The sequence below is a fragment of the Cololabis saira genome, chromosome 15 (genome assembly GCF_033807715.1).
Source record: "Cololabis saira isolate AMF1-May2022 chromosome 15, fColSai1.1, whole genome shotgun sequence".
In the NCBI taxonomy this organism is placed as follows: Eukaryota; Metazoa; Chordata; class Actinopteri; order Beloniformes; family Belonidae; genus Cololabis; species Cololabis saira.
This window is the reverse complement of record NC_084601.1, coordinates 12,404,288-12,427,556: the sequence shown is the minus strand read 5'-3', so window position 1 is coordinate 12,427,556 and position 23,269 is coordinate 12,404,288. Positions and strand designations below refer to the sequence as shown.

The window sequence follows — 23,269 nt, the reverse complement described above, 5'->3', positions numbered from 1 at the left end:
AAAAGTGTATACTTCTTCCTACTCCTTTTTTTTTCCGAACATATGTGAATATGAAGATGTAAATGTTTATCTTTTTATTTTTACTTTCATTTTATATACAAATAAATCATTCATTCATTCATAATAATAAAAAACGAAGAACCCCTTAAAACCTGACACACAGAAAATTATTTATATAAAAAAAAATTGAAAAAAAGACAATATTTATTGAAGTTAAAAGCACCCCTACTTTGTCTGAAACCTTTGCATCATTATGAAAACATTAGATAATTGTATTACTTAAAAAAAAAAACTATGTATTTATTTTATGGAGTGGTAAAGAGGTCTCAAACTCATGTATAAAATATCCAGCATTACAGCACTATATGTTTACAGCGTAATATGTCTTCATGTTATGATTTTGGTCTCCATTCTCTTTCTCTGTTTCACACAGGCTCTTTATTATTAGGTATTGACATGTAGCTCAACTACCGTACATTTAAATACCTACAGAAAATAATTTGTTGTGGCTGTCTTCTTTTGCATGTTTAATGAAGTGATACACATTTACAAATTCAGCACACCTTTATCCAGAAACTGTAAATGTATTTCATGAATGCTGAACGTAAAAAAAAATACTGAGTTGAGTATAAACTACCAAACATTTTCTATTCTCTGTGATGCCAATCAGCAGATTTTTGGGTAAGGTCTATGGTCACTCTTCACATCAGGTGTCAGCCTGTGAGAAAGTGTATGAGTGTGGTCTCTTTGGAGGACCTAAATCAGGTGTTGTGTTTTTGAGCTGTTCAATAAGCTGAATCAAACCAGTGACGTCTGTCGGATAATAAAAGGCTATTCTTCTGTAGTCTTTCTACTGCCTTTGATATCACAAAGTACCATTCATACAACCCTTTCTTTCTGTTCACACTAGACAAAACCTGGTTCTTGAATCAAAAAAGGCTTTTGTCATGTTAATGATAAAAGATCACTTAGGTTTTATGCTAAAAGGATCATTTAAAGTGTACTCTGCCAATCAGTATTTTAGGACAAGAGCACTACTCAGCCTATATGTTTATCTAACAAAATAAAAAAACTCAAACTTGCTGAGGTGTAAATGATAAGTACTGCACGGGTATAGCTTTCTTTTTGACTGATTTATAATCCCACTTATTCCTGTTTTACCCATTAAAATTGTGTTTATTTCAGTTGCTGAGGTGGACCACAAATGTGATACAGATCTTTCAACATAACATGTTATCCAGATGTCTGGCATTTGTTTTGTGCAAAATACACATTTTCTTTTAAGTAATCATGGAGCGTCAAAGCAGGAAAAGTTATGAAATCATTTATTCCCAGCACATGTGGTTGTGTACATCTCCAGCATATGATACTGTGCACGAGAGAAGCATTTTCAGTGGTCACCTCTCCAGCTTAAGCTCAGACAGACAAGTAGTCAATCAGGACTTCAGTGGACTAAAGCTGCTTATGAGAGATCGCCTTCCTCTTTATCGCATCCATTTTTACTGTCTTTAACTTTGAGTTGATGAACAGTTTGCTTTTCTGTGGTACTCATGTCCATGTAAACACCACAAGAGCTACAGTCCTGGCTCTGGTGTGTGATGAGACAGGAACAGTTCCCCTTTTAATCTTGACATTCTTTATTTTAAGTTTTGTTTTGTTCTCCTTCTGATTAGGCAGGTAGAAAAAGAGTGTCACTTTAGGACTACTGACTACACAGTACTAGAGTGCAGGCTTGGTCTCTATTGTATGGGGGGGAGGAAGCGAGGGGAAAAGAAGGGGATACACTTAGTGACATTTATCTGTCCCACCTTTCCCCATTTTCCACATGCTCTTTGCTAAGTATCAAGCAAAACAATTTTTCATCGCAACGGGGAGAGAGAAAAGAAAAAAAGACAATGAAATCTTCTTTGCAAAGAACACACAAATGATACACATGCACACACGACACCCTGAAGTGCAAGCACCTCAAAAATGCCAGAACACGTCAACTAAACCAATGCAGACTCGCAGGTGTGATTCCCCATCACTTTTCAGAGGCGTGGGCACTCAAAACACATGATCAGTACTTATACGATTCTGTAGCTGGATGTGGCGGTGTTATGATCTTTGTAGATTACTTTTATGTATTTCTGTCAAGTCCTGTTCCTGATGAGTTGTTTATTGCAAAGCAGGTCCTGGAATGGAGTTTTTATGGTGAAAAAAAAACTCCATCGGAAGTTGTCCAACTCTAAACTAGTTCATTGAGTGCCTCTTATGATCAAATTACTAAAATCCCCTAAGGTTTATCTCATCTGACAAAGTGCCTATCATTCTTTAACCCGTTTGGTCCACTTGGTTGTAGGTTTTTGGATAGGCATTATGGCTAAAACAAACAGTATTCTTAAGAAGTTATGTCTTTTTTATTTTTTTATGTACATCTATGGCCACAATTACAGAACCACAGTTCTCCAAACCAGTGTTTCAAAGTCGTTGCAAAATTCAGAGGACTTCAAGATGACGTATTATGGGCTCTGTGTGCACATGTCAGTAAAAGACTGAGATAAAAAGCCATTTATGGCACCGGACACAAGTAGAGTCACTGAAAGAGACAAAAACAGCTGATCCATAAATAAAATGCGAACTTAAAAACACACCCCAAAATAACAGAAGGAAAGGAGCGGGTCAAACAGGACGTATGTTAGGAGAGCTGAGTGTGACATCATGTCAACACAGAGATATGGCTGTAAGACACATGATGACTGTAACAGAGGTCTATGAAGTCAATTAAATGGAAAAAAGAATAAAAGGGGGGGCATCAAAATTCACAAACGAGGGCACGTCCACTCACTTCAGTGGATTTGTCCACAGTTAGCAGTCTGAGTTGATGGATAATGGTGTATTAAGATAATCCCATCAAAATGTTATGTACTTAGAATAAAGTGGGATTTTTCTTTATTCAACTTGAGACCGCATGTTGTTCAGCAGTACAGGTTAATCAAATACTGGCCAAGTGTTAATTGTGCATGTTGTGTAGGAAGGGCAACAAGCAATAAGGAAACTGTCTTCCTTCCATCTCTTACAGGCCAGAGCACCACACACCCCTCTCTATTGGAGCCTATAACCTCCTTTCTCCACACAGAATCAATATAAAAAAGACAAAAAATAAAATACATATAAGAATGTCAACTTTGCCCTAATCTCATATCCTCCCCGATCTCACTTCTTTTATCCAATCACCTTCGTTAATAATGTTTTCAATATGAAACAGTGGACACACCCATGTCAGATTCTAACATTTACATGGCTTTAGCGCAGTCTCTGTGCTTTCCATCGAGCGATCGTTAAGAGACGGGAAGGATGTAGAGGGAAAGAGTAAAGGCAGAGAGGGACAGAGATGCTTATGCTCCAAAACAGAGGGTGGAGTATTAGTGATGCCATCTGTCCTCACTACTTTAGGATTAGATGAAGTCCTTCGCCCAACTCATCTGGAAGAGAACACGAGAGAGAGAGAGAGAGAGAGAAAAAAAGGACATCAATTCCTCGTTTAACAAAAACAGGCTGTTTGAGAGAGATCTGAAGTTCCTAGTATTGGCATCATGAGCTGACCTTTAACAGTGCTGATCAAAAAACAGCTCTCGTCAGTCAAGTTGGAGACCATCTGGAGGGAAAAAAAGTCATAAGAATCTTTGGTATTTTATTGAATGGTGACACCAATGGCAAAGTCAGAAAATGTTTGTCGCAGAAGCCATAAAGGTGACTGTGGAATCAGGGAGTTATATACATAATTCAATAATTCAGATATTTTTTTTGCCAAAAATTGGTGTCTTGTGCTCGGGACCAAAGGCAAAAATTATTAACTTTCCCCCTTCCTACCCCCGTTTTCTACTTCGTCCAACAACTACAACTGACTGACACCCATCTTCTCCAGGTTTTATTCCATTTCCACTGAGGCATCCCTTAAAGATGCATTTCTAGTTGTCGGGACAAAATAATAATAGGAACACTTCATTGCTTGTTATCCTAAATGCCAGAACCCTGATTACAGTTAACAAGAACATGAGATTTCTTAGGTATCTTTAGGATAACAGATTTTCACCCTCACAAAGGTTGACACCCCGTATATGCTAAACCTATTCTGAATTACAAGTTATTAAGAACAACTTTCACCTACAACTTCTTTAGCAATGACAAATTACTTCAAAGAATAGGAGTTTGTGTATGCACATTGATACTACCTGGTCACTTAGCATGATAAGTATGCCTGTAGGACCCTGTTTGTACACTTGGTTGACCTGTCCCAGTGGAATGCCACAAACACACGCCATCTTGCGGATGAGTTCTGCAGCTGTGAGCTCCTCCAAGTAGAGCGCGTGGTACACTGTGAACCAACAAATCATGTTTTTATTCACACACTCACTCAGCATTCAACCAATATCAATGAAAACGTTAATTACCATGTAAACTTGGGGAGATGCTGTTTTCTCCATTTTCACTGGTGCAGTGTCTCTCCAACAGGGGGCTCTCTGGAGAGGACTCCTGACAGACGTACACCGTCAACCTGGGACGCACAGACCTGCACGGAGAGCTTGCACAGTTAAAAACACATAGCAGAGGACTACATACATTATTCGACAAAATTTAGTATCTGTTATGACCGAGGAATATCAGAACCATAAAAGATGAAGAAATGCACACCTGGATTTTAGTGCATTGAAGAGTCTGATCCCATCTGCTGGTCCACAAATCTGGACCAGGTCGTCCCGGGTAAGCTTCAACAAATCAGAACCTTTGAAGACAAAAGAAAAAAAAAAAGAAAAGAAAAAAAAGATCCAGTCCCTTGAAACCCAGGTGTTGCAGCATCAAACCTAGTGGTAAATATGACTTTTTCAGTGGCTGATATGCATTATTTACAAAGCAAGGCGGCTGATGGCTGTTTTTAAGAATCTTATTTTCTGATAAAACAAAACAACTTTGCCGTATTTAAACCTACTTACAACATTATGACTCGACACCACTGATACGCTTAATTATTCAATCCTGGAGAGCCCTGCATGCCGCATCAACGCTTTCAAAATAATTGTAATTACAAAAAAGAAAAAGATGAGACCAAAGTCAATCATTTACAGTAAAAGCAGGAAGTTTAACCTCACAGTTTAATTTTCACGTTGTCAAATCCCAAAAGGCAGAGCAAAGGTTTTATAAATAAGAAATTTGTTTCAAATGGACCATCTAAGTGGGTTGTGCTCGTACAGCTCCTTTTACCCCTCTTGCTCTTCTAAAAAGCAGGTTGCTATTATTTTTTCCCCCTAATTCACTCATTTTTGAGACTTAATATGCAATGCAGTTAGGAAAAGGGCTCATCTGACATTTGCTGCAGCTCGGGACTTCATCATCTAGCTAAGCTTCTTCTGCATCCAGGTGCTGCTTTATTGCCTTCTTGAAAACATCTTAAAGGGGACCTATTATGAAAAACACATTTTCTCTTGCTTTAACATATATAAAGTGGTCTCCCCTCAGCCTGCCAACTCAGAGAAGGAGCAAAGCAAACAAATTCTGCAGTGTCTGTACAGCCGCCGGGATGAGCCATCCAGTGTGATGTGGATCTACGAGCCATTCAGATTCTGCTCCCGTCGTCACGTAATCAAAATGCAATTTGCATCGGTTGGCGTCCGATGCGTGAAAAACGCCCACAACTAACTCTGGCCGGAACAACAACAACAAATCCGCTGGCCGGAGCTTCCGCCATTTTTTCATAGCGGTGTATTGCGTCATTAAGGCAGCCAATCAGCACAGAGCCTCATTATCATAGCCCCACCCACTCAGAATCCTGCATAGATAATTAGGTAAGAGGATGGGAAGATAAAGACATGGCTCAGAGGCTGAATTTCTACTTTATTTAGCAAAAACAATCAAAAGCTTGTTTTTGAGACATTCAAGGCCTGTTTAAAATAGGTATTAGATGCCATAATAGGTCCCCTTTAAAAATGTCATTCAACCATCCCGTCACCAATAACACTTGGGCTTCACAGCGCGCCTGTGTGTGTGTGTGTGTGTGTGTGTGTGTGTGTGTGTGTGTGTGTGTGTGTGTGTGTAAACATGCCCAGACGTACCTGAGAAGTGAGTAAAGAGTCGGGCGTAGGAGCTGAAGCGATTTTTCACCAGCCACTTCTGCGTGTCCTGTATGGAGGCAGTGGGGCTCAACTGCTGTAGAGACGAAAAAGGACCAGAGGGACATCAGGGTGCCACAGTTACAACAGGTGAACGCGGAAACTAAACACGTACCTCTGAGTTACCAAGGCTGCCAGGATCTGCCTGGTGATTGGGAGAGGATGAGTCACTAGGAACAACAAAAGAAAGATAAGAATGAAGATAATTGTGACATAATCACTATTTAAAGCCTGATCTTAACAATGAAATACCTGTCTAGTACTGAAGAGGCTGTATAGGTTGACAAAGGGGTGGAAGTGAAGGAGGGGGAAGCTGCCTGGTTGGTGGTGCTGGCAAAGGCGGTTTCTGGCCAAGGGGAGCACTGTAAAGACGCACAAATAAATCTAAATGCTCAGTAATAACAGCCTGTCAAATATGACACATATGGCCAATTACCTGCAATCAACAGTTTAAAGCTTATGGAAAAATCAATATGGGGCAGGAATTTAGCGTTATATTGTCTTAACCACATCTAAATGAGAAGTACATGGATTATACCATCCACGCCACAACAACTGAGGGTCTGAGCGTCTTCAAAAGAGGGCGGGTTGGATGGTGGGATAAGGAAGATGAATGGAGGACAGCAGGTTGCTTACACTGCCTCTCTTGGCCAAAGAGTCGCCACAGTCAGCGGGAAGTGTCCGCTTGCTGGACTTCTTCAGCTCATGGTCGCCCACATCCTCTATGATGGGCTCAAGTCTCGTCTACGCACAGACACACAGCAGAGGTTAGTGACCAACACACAAACAACCGGTAAATCTGGGAACACATCAATGTGTGTACTTTTTCAGCTGCAACTAGCTTAAACCTTGAGGTGGAAAACGTCCTGGCCCAAACTCAACGTCAAATGACTTAAACGTGTTAATGTGCAGGGTTTTCTATGCGTTTCCTACAATACATGTTGAAAACTTGAACAGGAAGTGGGCGGGGGGGATTCATTCAGCTCTGAAATAAAACATTGGTAGGAGAGGTGGCATTTTGTATATTACATTCGTACTGATCATAATATAGCTCAAGGTGCCGCAACAACTTTAATTCAAAAACTCCTTTATTTAGGTTTCGATATTATTGCAAAACCACTTTCTGAAGCATATGAGGAACATGGCGTGCGTTTGTATCAGGAAGTGGTTTCAGTTATGCACCGCAGCATCACCATATACAGGTGTATGAAAAAGCTTTTGCCCCCTTCCTGATTTCTTATTTTTTTGGCATTTGTCACACTTAAATGTTTCACAAGAAATCACTTAAATAGGACCTGTCTGACAAATGGAAGTAGACCAAAAGATCCTCAAAAGCTAGACGTCATGCTGCAATCCAAAGACATTCAGGAACAAATGAGAAACAACATAATTAAGATCTATCAGTCTGGAAAAGGTTACAAAGCCATTTTTTAAAGCTTTGGGACTCCAGCGAACCACAGTGAGAGCCATTATCCACAATTGGCCAAAACATGGAAGAGTGATGAACCTTCCCAGGAGGCCGGACGACCAAAATGACCCCAAGAGCAGTGACGACTCACCCAAGAGTCACAAAAGACCCCAGAACAACATCCAAAGAACTGCAGGTCTCACTTGCCTCAATTAAGGTCAGTGTTCATGACTCCACCAGAAGAAAGAGACGGGGCAAAAATGGCTGAATGGCAGAGTTCCAAGACCAAAACCACTGCTGAGCAAAAAGAACATCAAGGCTCGTCTCAGTTTTGCCAGAAAACATCTTGATGATTCCCAAGACTTTTGGGGAAATACTTTGTGGACTGATAAGACAGAAGTTGAACTTTTTGGAAGGTGTATGTCCCATTACATCTGGTGTAAAAGTAACACGGCATTTCAGAAAAAGAACATCCTAGCAACAGTAAAACATGGTGGTGGTAGTGTGATGGTCTGGGGCTGTTCTGCTGCTTCAGGACCTTGAAGACTTGCTGTGGTAAATGAACCAGGAATTCTGCTGTCTACCAAAACATCCTGAAGGAGAATGTCCGGCCAACTGTTCGTGACCTCAAGCTGAAGCCACTTGGGTTCTGCAGCAGGACAATGATCCAAAACACCAGCAATCCACCTCTGAATGTCTTCAGAAAAACAAGATGAAGACTTTGGAGTGGCCTAGTCAAAGTCCCGACCTGAATCCGACTGAGATGCTGTGGCATGACCTTAAAAAGGCGGTTCCTGCTCAAAAACCCTCCAATGTGGCTGAATTACAACAATTCTGCAGAGATGAGTGGGCCAAAATTCCTCCACAGCTGTAAAAGACTCATTGCCAGTTATCACAAACACTTGATTGCAGTTGTTGCTGCTAAGGGCCCAACTGTTTATTAGGTTTAGGGGGCAATCACTTTTCTTTCCCCTTAATAATAAAAACCTTCGTTTAAAAACTGCATTTTGTGTTTACTTGTTATCTTTATCTAATATTTAAATTTGTTTGATGATCTGAAACATTTAAGTGCGACAAACATGTAAAAAAAAAAAAAAAAAAGAAATCAGGAAGTTTTCACACAACTGTACCTGAAGCAACCCTTAATTTCATGTTGAAAAAAGTCCATACCTCCATCAACAAGTAAGAAACTATTTTAAATAAATTAATCATAACACCCGGTTTTCAACAACAGAGATGCACAGATCATCTGTATTACCAATTTGGTCATAAGATACTCAGCGACCCCTACTGTCAAGCGTGGGGGAGCCTGCTGCTGAAGCCAGATTAAACCAGCACTGCGTTTGCTTCGCATGAGAACCACCAGGAAGAAATCAAATCTCTGAAAGCTCGATAAACGTAGCGCTGCAGGGGGTCGGCGTTTCCATTACATCGCTTTTTTCCGAAAAAGCGCAATTCTCATCACTCTGCATCTCATCCCGTTGAGACTTTTGATGACTTTAGATTGACGGGCTACGTCACATCCAGAGACATGGACATTTGCAAAAAGAGTTTCTATTCCAGTTTCATATGGATCAATGGCCATTGGGAAGCTCCATAGATGCTGCAGGAAGAGCCGTCGACCTGAGAGGACCTCAACCATAGGAGCGGGTCAGCAAGTCCGCTTACAGACGGTTCCACTGGTTATCATTGGAGGAAAAAGTTTCAGCGTCAGCCTCTCCTGAAACAGGGCAGTGGGCGAGAGAGCTGGACATATTCTAACATGTGCAGTTACACATCAGTCAGGACTTGCTGGCACCTCTTAATCCAGACTGCTCACAGTTCAGCAGCTTCGTGAGCAGTCTGGATGTCGAATAAGGAATGAACAGACAAGTGTTGATGTGAAGAGACTAGAGACTGAATTTAAAGAATCTTCAAATGAAGTGGTTGTTCCAATAGACAAAAACATAGGAACAACTGATGTTTATTCTAATTTGAATTATACTTGAGAAAATGGTTAGCAATCTCTTGAAATTTCATTGTTCATCAAGTAAACAAGTATGGCCTGTCAACTTCTGTGCAATATAATACGCAACATAGAAGTACTACAGCCCAGGAAGCACTAAGCTACATGAAGCCTTATAGTTCAGAGCAGCAGCAGACTGACCTCTGATAGGACAGTGGTATCATAAGAAGGCTGGTACTTTTCCTTCTCTTGAGGTGTACGTTTCTCCATTTTCTCTCTGTCAGTCTTTTGTTTACGATCCGCCCCCTTTGGCTAAACAGAAAGCAAAACAGAGGGAGATGATGAAAAAAAGATGTATGCATGCATGCAACCGCTGAGTAAACACACAAGAAGTAGAAAACATTTCAATAATTTTTCCCTTTCAAAGCCTGAATTTGCACCTTGAAGACTTTGATTTGGCAGGAGGCAGAGTGGATGTGCTCCGTGTACTCTGCACCGTCTCCTTGGGTGAATGTGTCAATCTGGATCCTAAAGGGGACGCCCTTTTCCCCACCATGCTTCCTGGGAGTGAACTCTGTGCTGATGCAGTGCACCTGCAGACATGAGGGAAACAAGAACGCCATGCAACCAAAATGTGCGTTTTTAAGAGACAATTCTCTGGCATTCCTGAGCAAAAGACACAAAGAGATGTGCCTGTGTGGTGCCTGAAAGCAGAGATATTTTTTTCTTACCTGCACAAAAACAGAAGCTCTTTTGTTTAAATCCCACAGAAACTCTGCCGCGTTAAGCTGAGAGGGGTGAGTCTTCGGCTCTACGATGCCCACTGACATGGGGATATCTGTTTCACAACAGAGATATCTGAGTGGAAAATCAAACATGCGGGACAGTTTGAGTTGACATTTTCTTTCCAGTTATCTTTACCGATGTCAAGGAGACGGTCACCAGGACGATTCCACCTCCAGCCCTCCAGCTGCTGGTGCTCCGTGTACTGCAGTCGGCGGTCATGAAACACTACTCGTATTATGCTCTACAGACACACACACACACACACACACAACAAGATATATAGTGCACTTGATTTGAAAAGCAGCAGGTGATCGTCTAGTTGCCACGGCTCTCTCACCTTCACCATATTGTTATTGAGCTCAGGTAGCTCTCCTGACTTCCTGCTGTCCAACATACGAACCTCATAAGACTGGCCTGAGTGAAAATAAGAAATAAAGATAAATGAAAAAAAAAAAAAAAAAAACAACTCATAATAGCACCTAATGAATATTCCTTATACACTTTATACATTATATTATTGCATTTATATACAATTGTTATACATAAATGTAATTTATAGACTGTATGTGATCCTTTTGTAATATATTTTCAGCTATAAAGAAGGTCCAACATTAAAATAATAAATCCCACTATTTTTCAGTCGTTTACATCCCAGCATGGGGGTTTAGTTTTATTTTTACCCATTAAATTTCTTACAAACACAAAACAAAAACACTAATAAACCGATGTAGCCACCGAGAAATTAAAACGAGCGGGGAATACTTAGCTCCCTCTGACATCCATCATTTTTATTTTTTCCCCTCCATTAGTTTTATTATTTTATATAAAGATTTGATTAATACAACATTTTAATCCTCTCTCAATCTTACAGAGACAATTCCAAACTGCCTAATTGGATTTTGATTAAATAGTAAAATATACAAGTGCCAGTAGGAAACGCGTTTAAAGAAGTCCTAGAACTCCTACACATGCTGCTCATGACAGCTTTGATTTAGCACCGCAATCATTAGATGTTTCAACTATTTTAAGAAAGAAAAGCAAACTGATGACAAAGTTTTCCTATATATCAATTATGAAAATTAACAAGTAGGTAGGGGTATCCTTGTGAAACATCAGCTGTACTACATAATAGCCAAAATCCTTCACTTGAATATCAGATTAATTTGGGTTGAATGTTAAAGAAAAATCTATGAAATATAGCTAAACAATCAAACTAATGGAAGTTTTTAAATTCATAAATCTGTGTTCAGGATATAAAACATCTGGCCCAAAGATGATTTCAATATAAAAAAAAGAATACAAACAGATGAACACCACTACATGTAATATCATATTAATATACAACATATAAGTGCTGGCAAAATGCAGCTACACTTATTTTACTCCAGAGAATTAGATCATCATTGTTAATGTCATTGTTTTTGGGAGAACACACCCTCTGGATTTGGGCTGGAGGGTTGAGTTACAAAATCTTGGCAAAATGACAGAACATTCATCAATATTCCCAAGAGCCAAAGACTGAACGAACAGCTGATCAGGGAGGCACGGTGATAGTTCACTAACAACATGTCATTTTTCATCTGATAGATTTTCAAACTTTCTGTGCACTCAAAGACAAGTGTCCAGAAGTTAAAAGCATCACTTAACTGCTGGACACTTAATCTTATTTAGATTTTAAAAACTTAATTTAATGGTCTTGCATTGTAGGCACTCATTTGCATAAACTTTGACCGCGCTCAACTTGATGATACGCTAAATCAGCGTCCCCCAGTTAATTACGATTTCACGTCAACAAAAATGATGTAATTGAGAAAAATATATATTTTTTCCATTTATTCCGTTCAAAAGATTTTGCTCCATCAGCATTTGTTCTGTTGGTCTGAATCATTTACACATAGCCTGAAATTTTATTTCATTTTAGTGGCGGTGGTGTGTGGTTCCAGCTCAGCTGTAGGGGGAGCTGTGGAACAGCAGTTCAAACGGTTGAGGCAGCAGAGACTGGACCATCTGGAGCTGCTCTGATCATAACCATCTCTCTGTAGCAACCAGAGATGCTCCCAGAGATCCAGTGCATGTTCCCCATATCTGATAAGAGTTTTGTTAATAAACTAGCCTGGTTAATTTTACCGTGTGCTGCATGCTTCTGGAAAAGGAGGCCTTAGCAGCAGAATTGTGCAATGGTTTCCAATTTAGGTTCTCTATAGAAATACCATAATTTTTAGAGTTCAATAACACAGCACTTAACACATTAGCGATGGGCTTAAATGACTCAATGCCAGAACTCAAACAGATTGATGAAGTCACTAAAAAGGTTCTCATCTCATGCCTAAAAATGACTCGACATAAGAAAGCAGTCTTGACTCTACTTTTCAGGCAACTTTATAATAATTTTCACTTTGAATAAAATAACAAAAACCTTGGTGACCCAAACCACTCGCCAGCTGGAGGATTAGCAACAAATATGATGTCCCAACACGTTATTAATCTTAAGCCCCTTTTATACGTGCGGATCTAGGGTGTCGCCTGTCCTTCTTACATTGACCAACGTGGGGTGTCGGGCTTCCCCGCGAATAACTCTCCTCCGAGGGTAGTCTTAACTGCGGTCAGGTCTAATGTAAACAGAACAGGCGCGGGTGGCGGGTCATGGGAGGGATTGGTTGAGTACAGCCCACCGGGGGGGTTTCCTTTTTTTCCCCTAATGAATTTATTATTAATTAAAAATAAAATAGGGAAACAGGTGATGAGAGTAACAGCAGCAGCAGGACGTCACAGGTAGGATCTATATTTGCAAGATGAGTAACTGGGGAGACGAGGAGATCCGCTGCTGCTGAGACTCAAGACACCATAAACCGGCGTATGTCCAGAGCCGTAAAGGACAGACCATTGTTGGAACAAAGATGACAAACTGGGGGTTTGCAAGAAGCCCAAACAAAAAAAAAGAAGCTCATCCCGATGTTCATCCATCCTGGTTTTGAAAACTACACCTGTCCGACGCATATAAATCTTGCTGATGTGGGGATAATATGACATTCTACACGCCCACACATTACGTTATGTTATGTGGATCACGCGTCCTGGCTCGCCTTTCGTCCCCTCGGGGGGGCAAACACCACGCCTTGTTTATATTACCCAACGCACGACACACGTGTGATATAATAGCGGAATCCCATCTAAAAACGCCTTTTTATATATTTATTTATTTCGTGCATGGTGGTGCATAGTTTGACAATATTACAGTAGTACATTTGTACACTTCAATCTACAGACCCATGACCGAAAAGGAGCAGGATGAAGACAAGTCTTAAAGCCTTTAAACTGGAGTTAAAGATGCAGCTTCAAGAAGTTAATTTGCCTACTGTTTAAGCACTTAGGATCCCTTAAGATCACCAAAAGCTGTGATACATCACCTTGGTTTAGGTATGTGAGTGTCTCCTCATGCAGCTTGACAGCAGGCGAGGTGGCAGCGCACAGCACATACTGGAATGGGGGGTTTTTGGTCTCAGTTTCAGGGGGAAGACTGGAGTCCTCCTGTTTAAAGATGGGCAGGGCTAGCACGTCACTGAGAGACGGAAAAAGAAGAGACATGCTGCAGTAAGCAAATGACAAGGCAGATGAGATGGACAACAAAACTCTTAAATTAATAAGTTGTAACAGTTGAAGAACTTTCCAAAAAAGAGCCTAAATTAAGTATAATTTTTGCTGCTGGTCTTTTCACTTGTCTTTATTTATAGGAGGTGTGTTTTTCTTTTATTTAATCTTATGCATGTTGGATTCATGAAGTTCCTCAAGTAGACAAACATTGTTGAAGCCTTCTCAGCTCTAATGTAAAAATAAGATGTTCACATTATGGATCCCACTTTTGGGAGGACAATAACTTACCCTGTTACAATCTGGAGTTATTAATTAGATCAGCTCATTTTAGACTATATAGTGACGCCCCATTGATCAAATGCACTATTATTATGCATGTATGAAGCTGCAGCAGCAGGATAAATGAACAGAAACATCCAGACGGCCTGAGCTGCCGACATAAATTCTCTCACACTTGGCAGCCACTCCACACAAGCAACCAGCCCTCGACCCACCCTGCGAATGCTGCAGAGGTGTCAAAGGGTGCAAAGAGTACAGGATGGGGTTTGTGTGTGTGTGTGGGGCTCTCTGTGCATTTGGGAAAGAGACAACAAAACAAAATAAAAAACATCTCATATGACAAACTTCAGGCAAGTTGTGAGTCTAATCGCATTACTCTCAAAATATTTCTGCAGCTGTGACCTCCAAAGATTTCATTTATCTAATCTCTTGCTGGTGTGTTTTCTTTGCAGAGTCGATGCCAACTACAACCTGTGTACATTAGTCTGAACGGGCCATGTTAACCTCGCCTTCAACGTGTGTCTGATTCCTAGAACCTGAGAAGTGTGCCTCAGCAAAATGCCCTAAGACATTCTGTTCTCATCAGCTGCTGATTTCAGACACCCCCTTCAGCATCATAGACGTCACATTTTCATCAATTCACATACATGCATACCATGAATACTGTACTCGTGAACTTACTTGAACTCATAAGACTGGCACATGTTTGTGTCACACTCAGATAACGCGCACGGTCAAAGCAGATGGGCGAAGGTGCTGCTGATAAGAGACGCACATATTCTCGGAGGTCTCCCTCCACCCCCAAAAAGAAATATCATGACCTCCCAATGACCCGTTACATAACATCGTTCGCACATTCCCAAACCACCAACTGAACAGGTGGCCAACACTCCCATGTGCCGAGTGTCCATAACATGTACCAATCGTTTAAAAAAGATATAAGACAGGACTGTTTCCTCCAAAGACAGACTATCAACAAGTAGTTTAACCTAAGAGACGTTACGTTTCTAATAGGGACATCACCTGAATGACCAAGAAGTGCTACAGTACCCACGTGTCATTCTCTTAAGGGTGGCACAATGGAGATTAATAAATATGATAGTGGAAGTGTTATTTCAGGGTTTATACAGCAATCCTTATGTTAAATTTAATACCAATTAAATACCTTTTTCACTACCTTCAGATTTAAAAAAAAAACTGTCACAACATTAAGTGTTAATCACGGACCTTTTAACATTAATACAGATTTTGAACTATAGAACACTATACAGAACAGATTTATAGACTCATTGATGTTGACCAGATGTTTCACATTTATTTCACTTTGTGAATGACAATAAAATAGACTGATTCAAATGTAAAAGGTAAAAAATAATACCAATTTAAAAAAAATAATACCTCTGACAGTGAATTTAACACTTTTAATAGCCTCAAATTTGGCAATTTTAATTTATCACTTTTTAATACTTTTTAAAACCCCGCAGAAACCCTGTATTTAAAATAAGGAAATGTGAGTTTTTAGTACTATAATGCAAAGTGTATTTTTTCATATAAATCAGGGGATGGGGAAAAAAGTCTTAGTATTGTACCCTTTGATACTTTACCATCTTAATCAAATAGACCATTGAAAAAGGAAATGTCCTCTAAGTAAAAGGTGTTAGTGTAGAATGATATAAACTCAAAGCCACAGTGATCGAACAATTTAGGTTCATACTTGTCAACACAGATCACCATTTGTTGATCTCAGAAGAAGGAAGATGTTAGAACTGTCTTCATTTCAAAACAGTGTGCAGTGGGTCCTATACCAAAAGTGGGAATTTTGTCAAATGGTAATTTCTAACTTATTGAACTACGTCTTTCTAAAGTGGGTCATAAAGTGAACCAGTCAAAAAGGTTCTCAGTTCTATGTGCTTTCACATTACACGTTCATTTGAAATAGGACCCAGTCCTTCAGATGTGATAAGGTCTTTTTTTTTGTTCACATTACTCCTTTGGATGAGACATCTAAGGACCAGAACACAATTGACAAAAGATAAAGTGAACCTGGAGTGCTTTACATTCACAATGGTCAAGTTAAGCGAATCCCTGCGACGATTGAAAGCGAACCGAAACCATCTCTGCTAGTTCGCTTCGGATGGGGTACGGATTCAGCTTGATTCTTCACGTGTGAGAAAAATGACGACTTATGATTCTGAGTTAATTTAGAAAGCTGAAAGGAACCAGGGGTTAAAGCAGATGAAAGCTGAAGATTTCAGTATGAATACCTCCAATCAACAATCACATTTCCGATCAAAAACAGGCTAAACAAACAGTAATCTGACTCAACGTCCATCCCTTTGTTATCACAATCCTCTGGTGTTCAAAAATAAAGCATTGGAGCTTTCCTTGAAAACAATGTGCATCTATCTTTTGACAACACATCACATATTCAAGAAAGGTAATCACTTTTCTCTGCCTATGCCCATTGAAAAAAACAGTAATGTATAGAGCAGTCGCACACTGGAACCATCTCCCCCATGTCTCGTTGCAATAATCAAGGCGTCAAATTTTAAAAGGAGACTGAAGCAGGCTGTGGTTCAGAAGGAAGTTATGATCGGTCCTAGTAGTATATATTGTGTTGCAAATTGTAAGTATATTATAAATTGAATAGTAATATGGAGTGCAACTGCTGATTTGAAAGAGCTGCAACTATTAGCTATTGCTGAAAAGCTGCAGCTGAATGGATGTTGGGATGGTTCCTATGTAAAACCTTGTGGTTTTGTTGTTGCAACTATTTTTGTTCATAAGTGGATACAGATCTGGTGATAGTAGCAAATATTGTTACTTAAGATGTTGATGTTTTTGGTTGGTTATATAATCTTTTCTTTTGTTTTTGTTTTAACTTATTATTTTAGGAATTATGGTGAATGTTTTCACCCTTTTTGATTTGTGATTATTGTAATCTTTTGTATGTCTTTGTGTGGACGCCAGGAAGAATAGTCTTCACATGGTCTTGGTCTGATCACATCAATAAAGTTGTTGCTAAAATGGGCAGAGCTGTTGCCGTAACACGCAAATGTGCACCGTTTCTAAAGACAGTTGTTTTGCAAAGTTGTTTGTTCATTGGTTTTGTGTCATTTGGATTACTGTTCAGTTGTTTGGTCTGCTGCATCGAGCAGTCTTCTAAAGAAACTACAAACGGCACAAAACAAGGCTGGTTCTGGGTTGTTCATCAAGAACAAGTGTTGTAGAAATGCATGAACGTCTCTCCTGGCTGAGGGTTGTGGATAGGCTGACTGCAAATGTGCCTACATATTTCCATAGCATCATTAACACTCAAATTTCTACATTTCTCTATAATAAAATAACTTACTGTTCAGACACTCATTCATACAACACTTGGAGGGCAAATAGTGGTCAGATAACATTACCCTTACCTAGGTCTGAATCTATGAGGACAGTGTTTTACAGATCAGTTACACATTGGAACAGTCTTCCAGGTGAAATCCGTGACATTAAAAGAAAGGTTAGTTTTAAACAGAAACTAAGAATGTATTTGTTGACATCACTGTAAGTTTACATGATATGTATGATGTGGTTTCTTGTTTTTATTTGTGATTTGTCATTTGTGATTCTATTTAGAATTGTATTTCTATGAATTGACTTTGTAATGTTTGAGTTTGTATGTTTGGACCCCAGGAAGACTAGCTGTTGTTTTGGCTTCAGCTAATGGGGATCCTTATCAAATAAACAAATATGAGAAAAGGGGGATTAATATGTTATTGTCCATGATGCTATAAAAAAAAAAAAGACCCTTCCTTTACATTAGTGTGGATTTGGAAATTAATCTTTGCTCCTCATCATGCCCCCCCTGCAGTGATGGTCCCACTATAAACACCAAAACAATCAGGAAGGACCCCCACCCCGTTCAGCCAGTCAAGGCTGGTTTATGGTTCCGCGTCACACCAACGCGTAGCCTACGCCGTAGGGTACGCGGCGACGCGCACCGTACGGCGTAGGCTACGTGCGTCGCTTTAACTTGGAACCATAAACCGTCCTCCCCAGCGAGGCTCCATGTCTGACCTCATGCTGTAGGCTCCAGCCCCCAGCTCCTGCCCGATGCCGGACAGACTCGCATCGAAGTCGTGCACCAGCCCCGACTCGATGGCGGCGTCGTCCATCTTCAGCACCCAGGCCATGGGCCCCAGCTCCTTGTCCTCGGCTTCCACCCCCAGGGCCGCCAGCGTGTCTCTGGAGCGGGTCGGGCTGGGAGGAGAGGCGGCTCTGCAGCTGCGGATCACCCGGAGCAGGAGGACAGTTACGCTGCCACCCCGGTACCCGCGGCCGGGCAGGCTGGGCACGAACCCTGGTAGCTTTCCCTGGAAACCGACTCTACAGCCATATCTTTACCCGGCTTTTGCAACACTTTATTAACAGTATTTCAACCCAGCGAGGCGAGTTAGTCGTGACAGGAGCTGCGGGCTGGCTGTTAGCATGCTAGTGTTAGCCGGGAGCTGCCGCTACAAACCTAACTTTAGCGCGACCTCAGCAGCCCAGTTCTTATGTTAATGCAGAACTCTGCTCAATAAAACGCCGCAGGGTGAAATAAACAGCTATATTTTGTTTTAGTCCAGGAGCTGCAGCCGAACAGCTGTTGCTACTTTAGCCTTTAGCCGAGCTAAGTGACGTCGACCTGCTCGAGCGGAAACCGTCCCAGAGTGCTCGGGTCCGCTCATCGCGGGGCCAGCATCCCCGCGGAGGAATCCTCGTCCTTCAGACGCAGTCCGGCTCCGACCGTCCACAGCGCAGCTTCCGACCCCGAGCCAGGCATCAACATGGCTCCTGGACTCGAACCGTCGCTCCGTGCAGCCTGCAGGGGGGCGGGGCCACCGCGCCCTCTCAGCCAATCACAGCCCGCCTCCCGCGCCCAGCGCTGAGCGCTCAGCCAATGGGAGGCGGCCGAGCTGCCGTCATTGTGTCCCAACTGTTACGCTCTGCCTCCCAGGAACTAGGATACATTTAACTCTCCAGTAGGTAAAATATGTTTTTCACTACGGAAGAGTATTAGGGCCAGGCAAGAGAAAAAAAAAATTGAGTGGAAGATTTTTTTTACTGTGCACTTCGAGAAAAAAGTGGAAATTTCGTGAATAAAGTCGAAAACTCGCCTTTTTTCTCAACATTTCAACTTTATTCACGAAATTCTGACTTTTTTCTCAACATTTCGACTTTTTTCCTCAAAATTTCGACTTTTTTCTCAACATTTCGACTTTTTTTTTTGACATTTCGACTTTTTTCTCAACATTTCGGCTTTTTTCTCGACATTTCTACTTTTTCTCAAAATTTCGACTTTTTTTCGACATTTCGACTTTTCTCTCAACATTTCGACCTTTTTTCTCAACATTTCGACTTTATTCACAAAATTTTGACTTTTTTCTCAACATTTCGGCTTTTCTCTCGACATTTCGACTTTTCTTTCAACATTTCGACTTTTCTCTCAACATTTCGACATAATTCTCAACATTTCGACTTTCTTTTGGACATTTCGACTTTTTTCTCAACATTTCGGCTTTATTCTCGACATTTCAACTTTTTTCTCAACATTTCAACTTTTCTCTCAACATTTCGACTTTTTTCTCAACATTTCGACTTTTTTCTCGACATTTCGACTTTATTCACGAAATTTTGACTTTTTTCTCAACATTTTGACTTTTTTCTCGACATTTCGACTTTTTTCCTCGAAATTCTACTTCAACATTAATCTCGACTTTTCTCTCGACATTTCGACTTTTTTCTCGAAGTGCATAATGAAAAAAAAACCTTCCTCCTCTAAAATATTATTTTTATTTTTCTCCTGCCTGGCCCTAATACTCTTCCGTATTTTCACTGACCCAAAAGAATAATAATAAAAGGGTACGTGCCTTATTTCAAAAAGATATTGTTGCTACCCCTAATATTACCGTTTATTGGAATCGTTTCACAGATCAGTTTTTTTCAAAACAAGTTTTTAATCACCAATAAGGTTAAGGTGGTCTCTTACAAAATCATACATAAATATTATCCTGCTAGCCATTACAAGCAGAAATTTAAAAAGGACATTAATACGAATTGTTCCTTCTGTAATTTACATCCAGAAACAGAAAAAAAAACTAAAAAACTATGGGCAGATATTAGCAAATTTATTATTGACTTTCACTATAGATTTTAATTTACATTGGGAAAATGTTGTTTTTGGTTTCCATTGTTTCCCTAAGAAAGAAGGAAAATGTTACTTTTTGATAAATCTGTTTTTATTTCTTGCCAAATTTCATATCCATAAGAGTACATTTTCAAAGAAAATCCCTTGCTTTTATGTTTTCCAGAAAGAAATGGAACTTTACTTAAAACTAATCACTAAATCAACAAATGAAAAGGCTTTTAAAACCGTAGACTTGTGTAATATGTATAATCTATGTATAATTCTGTGATAATTCTTTTAAATAAAGTTTAAGAAAAAAAAACAAACTAGGATACATTACAATTCATACCTGTCAAGTTTTTGGGGTTTAAAGATACAGGAATTTTTTCCGCCAAACCGAGGTCCAGTGTCTTACATTGTAAGACAGGTTTACGAGAAAAGTGAAATGACTACCTGTCAACCACTTACAGACTACAATTATGTGCTCAGAAGCTGATAAATCTGATTTGTTGACGTCTGTAATTCCTATAATCAGTACTGGAGTTGAGGGGGGATGAGGGGGGATGGCATCCCCCTGAAATAAAAACAGTCAAAATCATCCCCCCTGTAAAACTGCCATCCCCCCTTTCCATCCCTTATGTCATTTCATCAATGAATGTGGTTTTACAGCTATTTCAACATTTAGAGTCATCACCAGAAAAATAACACCAGAAAAATAACTTATTTGACAATTTTCACCTGTTTCAAGTAAATTTCCACTTGAAATAAGTAGGAAAATCTGCCAGTGGGAAAAGATTTATCTTCTCATTACAAGCAAAAAAATCTTGTTCCACTGGCAGATTTTTGTACTTATTTTAAGTGAAAATCTACTTGAAACAGGTGAAAATTGTTGTTTTTTGCAGTGATGAGTCTTGTTTTAAGTGTAATGAGATTTTTTTCTAAAACGAGACATTTTAACTAGAAATAAGACAGATATTCTTGTTAAGATTTTGAGTTTTTGCAGTGATCCATTTCACTTATCCTGTGAAGGACAGAGTCATGTTGATAAGTTCAGAAAACTGTTTTTTATTGTTGTGTTTTGATGTATTTGATGTAAGCCCAGTGGATATTTAAAGCTTACAGAAGGCTGCATTTAACTGCTGCTATGTCATTCCTGCAGTATTTCTGCAGGTGTTTTGGTCAGTGCTATTATTTGTAATATATTATATGATTTGTAATCAGCACAAATTATCTGTCCCCATATAATAAAATCCCCCCCCCTGATTTTTTTTTTTTTTTACAACTCGAGTACTGCCTATAATAGAGACTAAATAAAAACACAAAAAGTGAAATAAAGCACATTTATTTATTTTAAATATTTTCAGTTTATTTACACATTGTTTGTCTTCAAGTGAAACATTTACATTTTCTTTTAATTTGTTATTTCCACTCATGTGGCTCTCTGGTATTCACTGACGGGCATCGGTCACACCTTTCAGAATGGGTCACTGAGCCCCGTCCTGCTCCTCTTTAGAAAAGTAAATGTTCTATCCCATTTTTAGAGATATTTACACGAAGTCTTTACTTTTTTGGGGCCAGAAATGCCTTCACTCTCGTTACATCCATCCATGTCTGATTTGTTGTTCCGAGTTTGTTCCCGTTGTCGCTACTAACCTCGCGAGAACTGCCACCCAGGCTACAGCAAGCGCTACAGTTATCGCGAGATTAGTGACAATTCAGTTTGCTGTTTAAAAATGATTATATTATAAAACGGGAATTTTACGGGAAAATACTAATACGGGATGACGGCGGGAAAGGGGTAAATGCCGTAGTTTCCCGGCCAAAACGGGAGACTTGACAGGCATGTAACTATTGTCAACAAACCTCGAAAGAAAAGTATAGAAACACCTCGCTGATAATAAAAAATCCCAATCTACATAAACATGCATTTAATGTTGGTAGAGGTCAACGCGAAACAACTGGATATGTGAAAATCCCATGTGGTAAAACTTCACATTCACACACGAGTCCATGAACTAATTAGGTTTTTTTCAAATGTTTTACCGTGTGAAGCTGTCGCTGCCTCCGTGTCGGAAGTTTTCGGTGTAGGATTGCCAGAACAACATTGTCCTCCCAGATGCGCCTCACTCCTGCTGCAGGGGGACACCGACACCAAACCAGACCCGGACCTTTTCATTCATATCATTATTGAACAGCTCGGGAGTCCTTATCGGAGTCCAAATGTTTACCTCCTCTCTTCTCTGCAGTGCCTGGTCAATAATGATCAGACCTTGGATGCGGCATGCAGTCAAGTGTGCAAACAGTGTGCTATTTTGGCCAGAAGTGGAGCCCCACCATAGGACTTAATTTACAGCCTCCTGTCGGACTCTTCTACACACAACAACCAGACTTCATTGCAAAACACCAAACCCATAGAGCCTGTGACTTAATTTTGCATACAAGTATTATTTTCTTAATCAAAAAATAGACTTTAAACTATGATACTCAACTGGCTCTTTACAGTGAAACACTGGATTACACTGATACTTATGTAACTTTTTTTGGTCAACTTTAAAGTTCTATGCCTACATTTTTGTGATCTATTCGTTCAAAGTGTATCAAATATTTAAAACTGGTCAGGTTTAGAATGTAAATGAATAATAATAATTAAAAAAACTATCAAAATACCAACACCAAGAGTAACATTCCTCTGATGAGGCACGTTTTCCTAACTAGGTAATAGTGAGGACATTATTAACCGACTTGGCCAACAAGGCAGGAAGGTTTACAGGTCAGGCAGATGCTTTATCTGGTGCCCTCTTCAGCTGTTCCCTAAATATACAGCCAAGAGAGCAGATGCATGAATGCAATTCAGCACCCCTCCCTCAAATGCCTACATTACATAAGGCTTAAATGGCTTTTTTTTTTTTTTTTTTTAAACATTGTATGAACTAGTCCACTTTACAGCAAGCGCATCTTGA

At 39.9% G+C, this 23,269-nt stretch overlaps 1 protein-coding gene across 3 annotated transcripts; it reads right to left on the bottom strand.

The window, feature by feature from the left end:
- Window positions 1–1,309: 1,309 nt before the first annotated feature.
- On the bottom strand, window positions 1,310–22,725 carry ubp1 (upstream binding protein 1). Of its 3 annotated transcripts, none has more exons than XM_061742579.1 (16): window positions 22,353–22,725; window positions 13,693–13,844; window positions 10,623–10,699; window positions 10,421–10,526; window positions 10,231–10,337; window positions 9,940–10,092; window positions 9,701–9,811; window positions 6,783–6,890; window positions 6,399–6,508; window positions 6,262–6,316; window positions 6,090–6,183; window positions 4,675–4,765; window positions 4,434–4,552; window positions 4,215–4,357; window positions 3,586–3,637; window positions 1,310–3,464 (listed from the first exon to the last, which is right to left on the bottom strand). In XM_061742579.1, the coding sequence occupies exons 1-16, from the start codon at window positions 22,412–22,414 to the stop codon at window positions 3,427–3,429; spliced, it is 1,578 nt and encodes a 525-aa protein (XP_061598563.1). In that variant the 5' UTR covers window positions 22,415–22,725; the 3' UTR covers window positions 1,310–3,426. The 3 variants fall into 3 exon arrangements, with proteins under 3 accessions (XP_061598563.1, XP_061598562.1, XP_061598564.1); XM_061742578.1 differs by lacking the exon at window positions 22,353–22,725 and adding an exon at window positions 18,218–19,016; XM_061742580.1 differs by lacking the exons at window positions 6,783–6,890; window positions 22,353–22,725 and adding an exon at window positions 18,218–19,019.
- Window positions 22,726–23,269: the final 544 nt, after the last annotated feature.

Coding starts and splice junctions, on each gene's coding strand:
- ubp1 (XM_061742578.1), bottom strand. CDS start 18,333: ATGGCCTGGGTGCTGAAGATGGACGACGCCGCCATCGAGTCGGGGCTG. Junction 4,358..4,433: donor CATCTCCCCAAGTTTACATG/GTAATTAACGTT, acceptor GTTGGTTCACAG/TGTACCACGCGCTCTACTTG. Junction 3,465..3,585: donor TTTGATCAGCACTGTTAAAG/GTCAGCTCATGA, acceptor GTTCTCTTCCAG/ATGAGTTGGGCGAAGGACTT.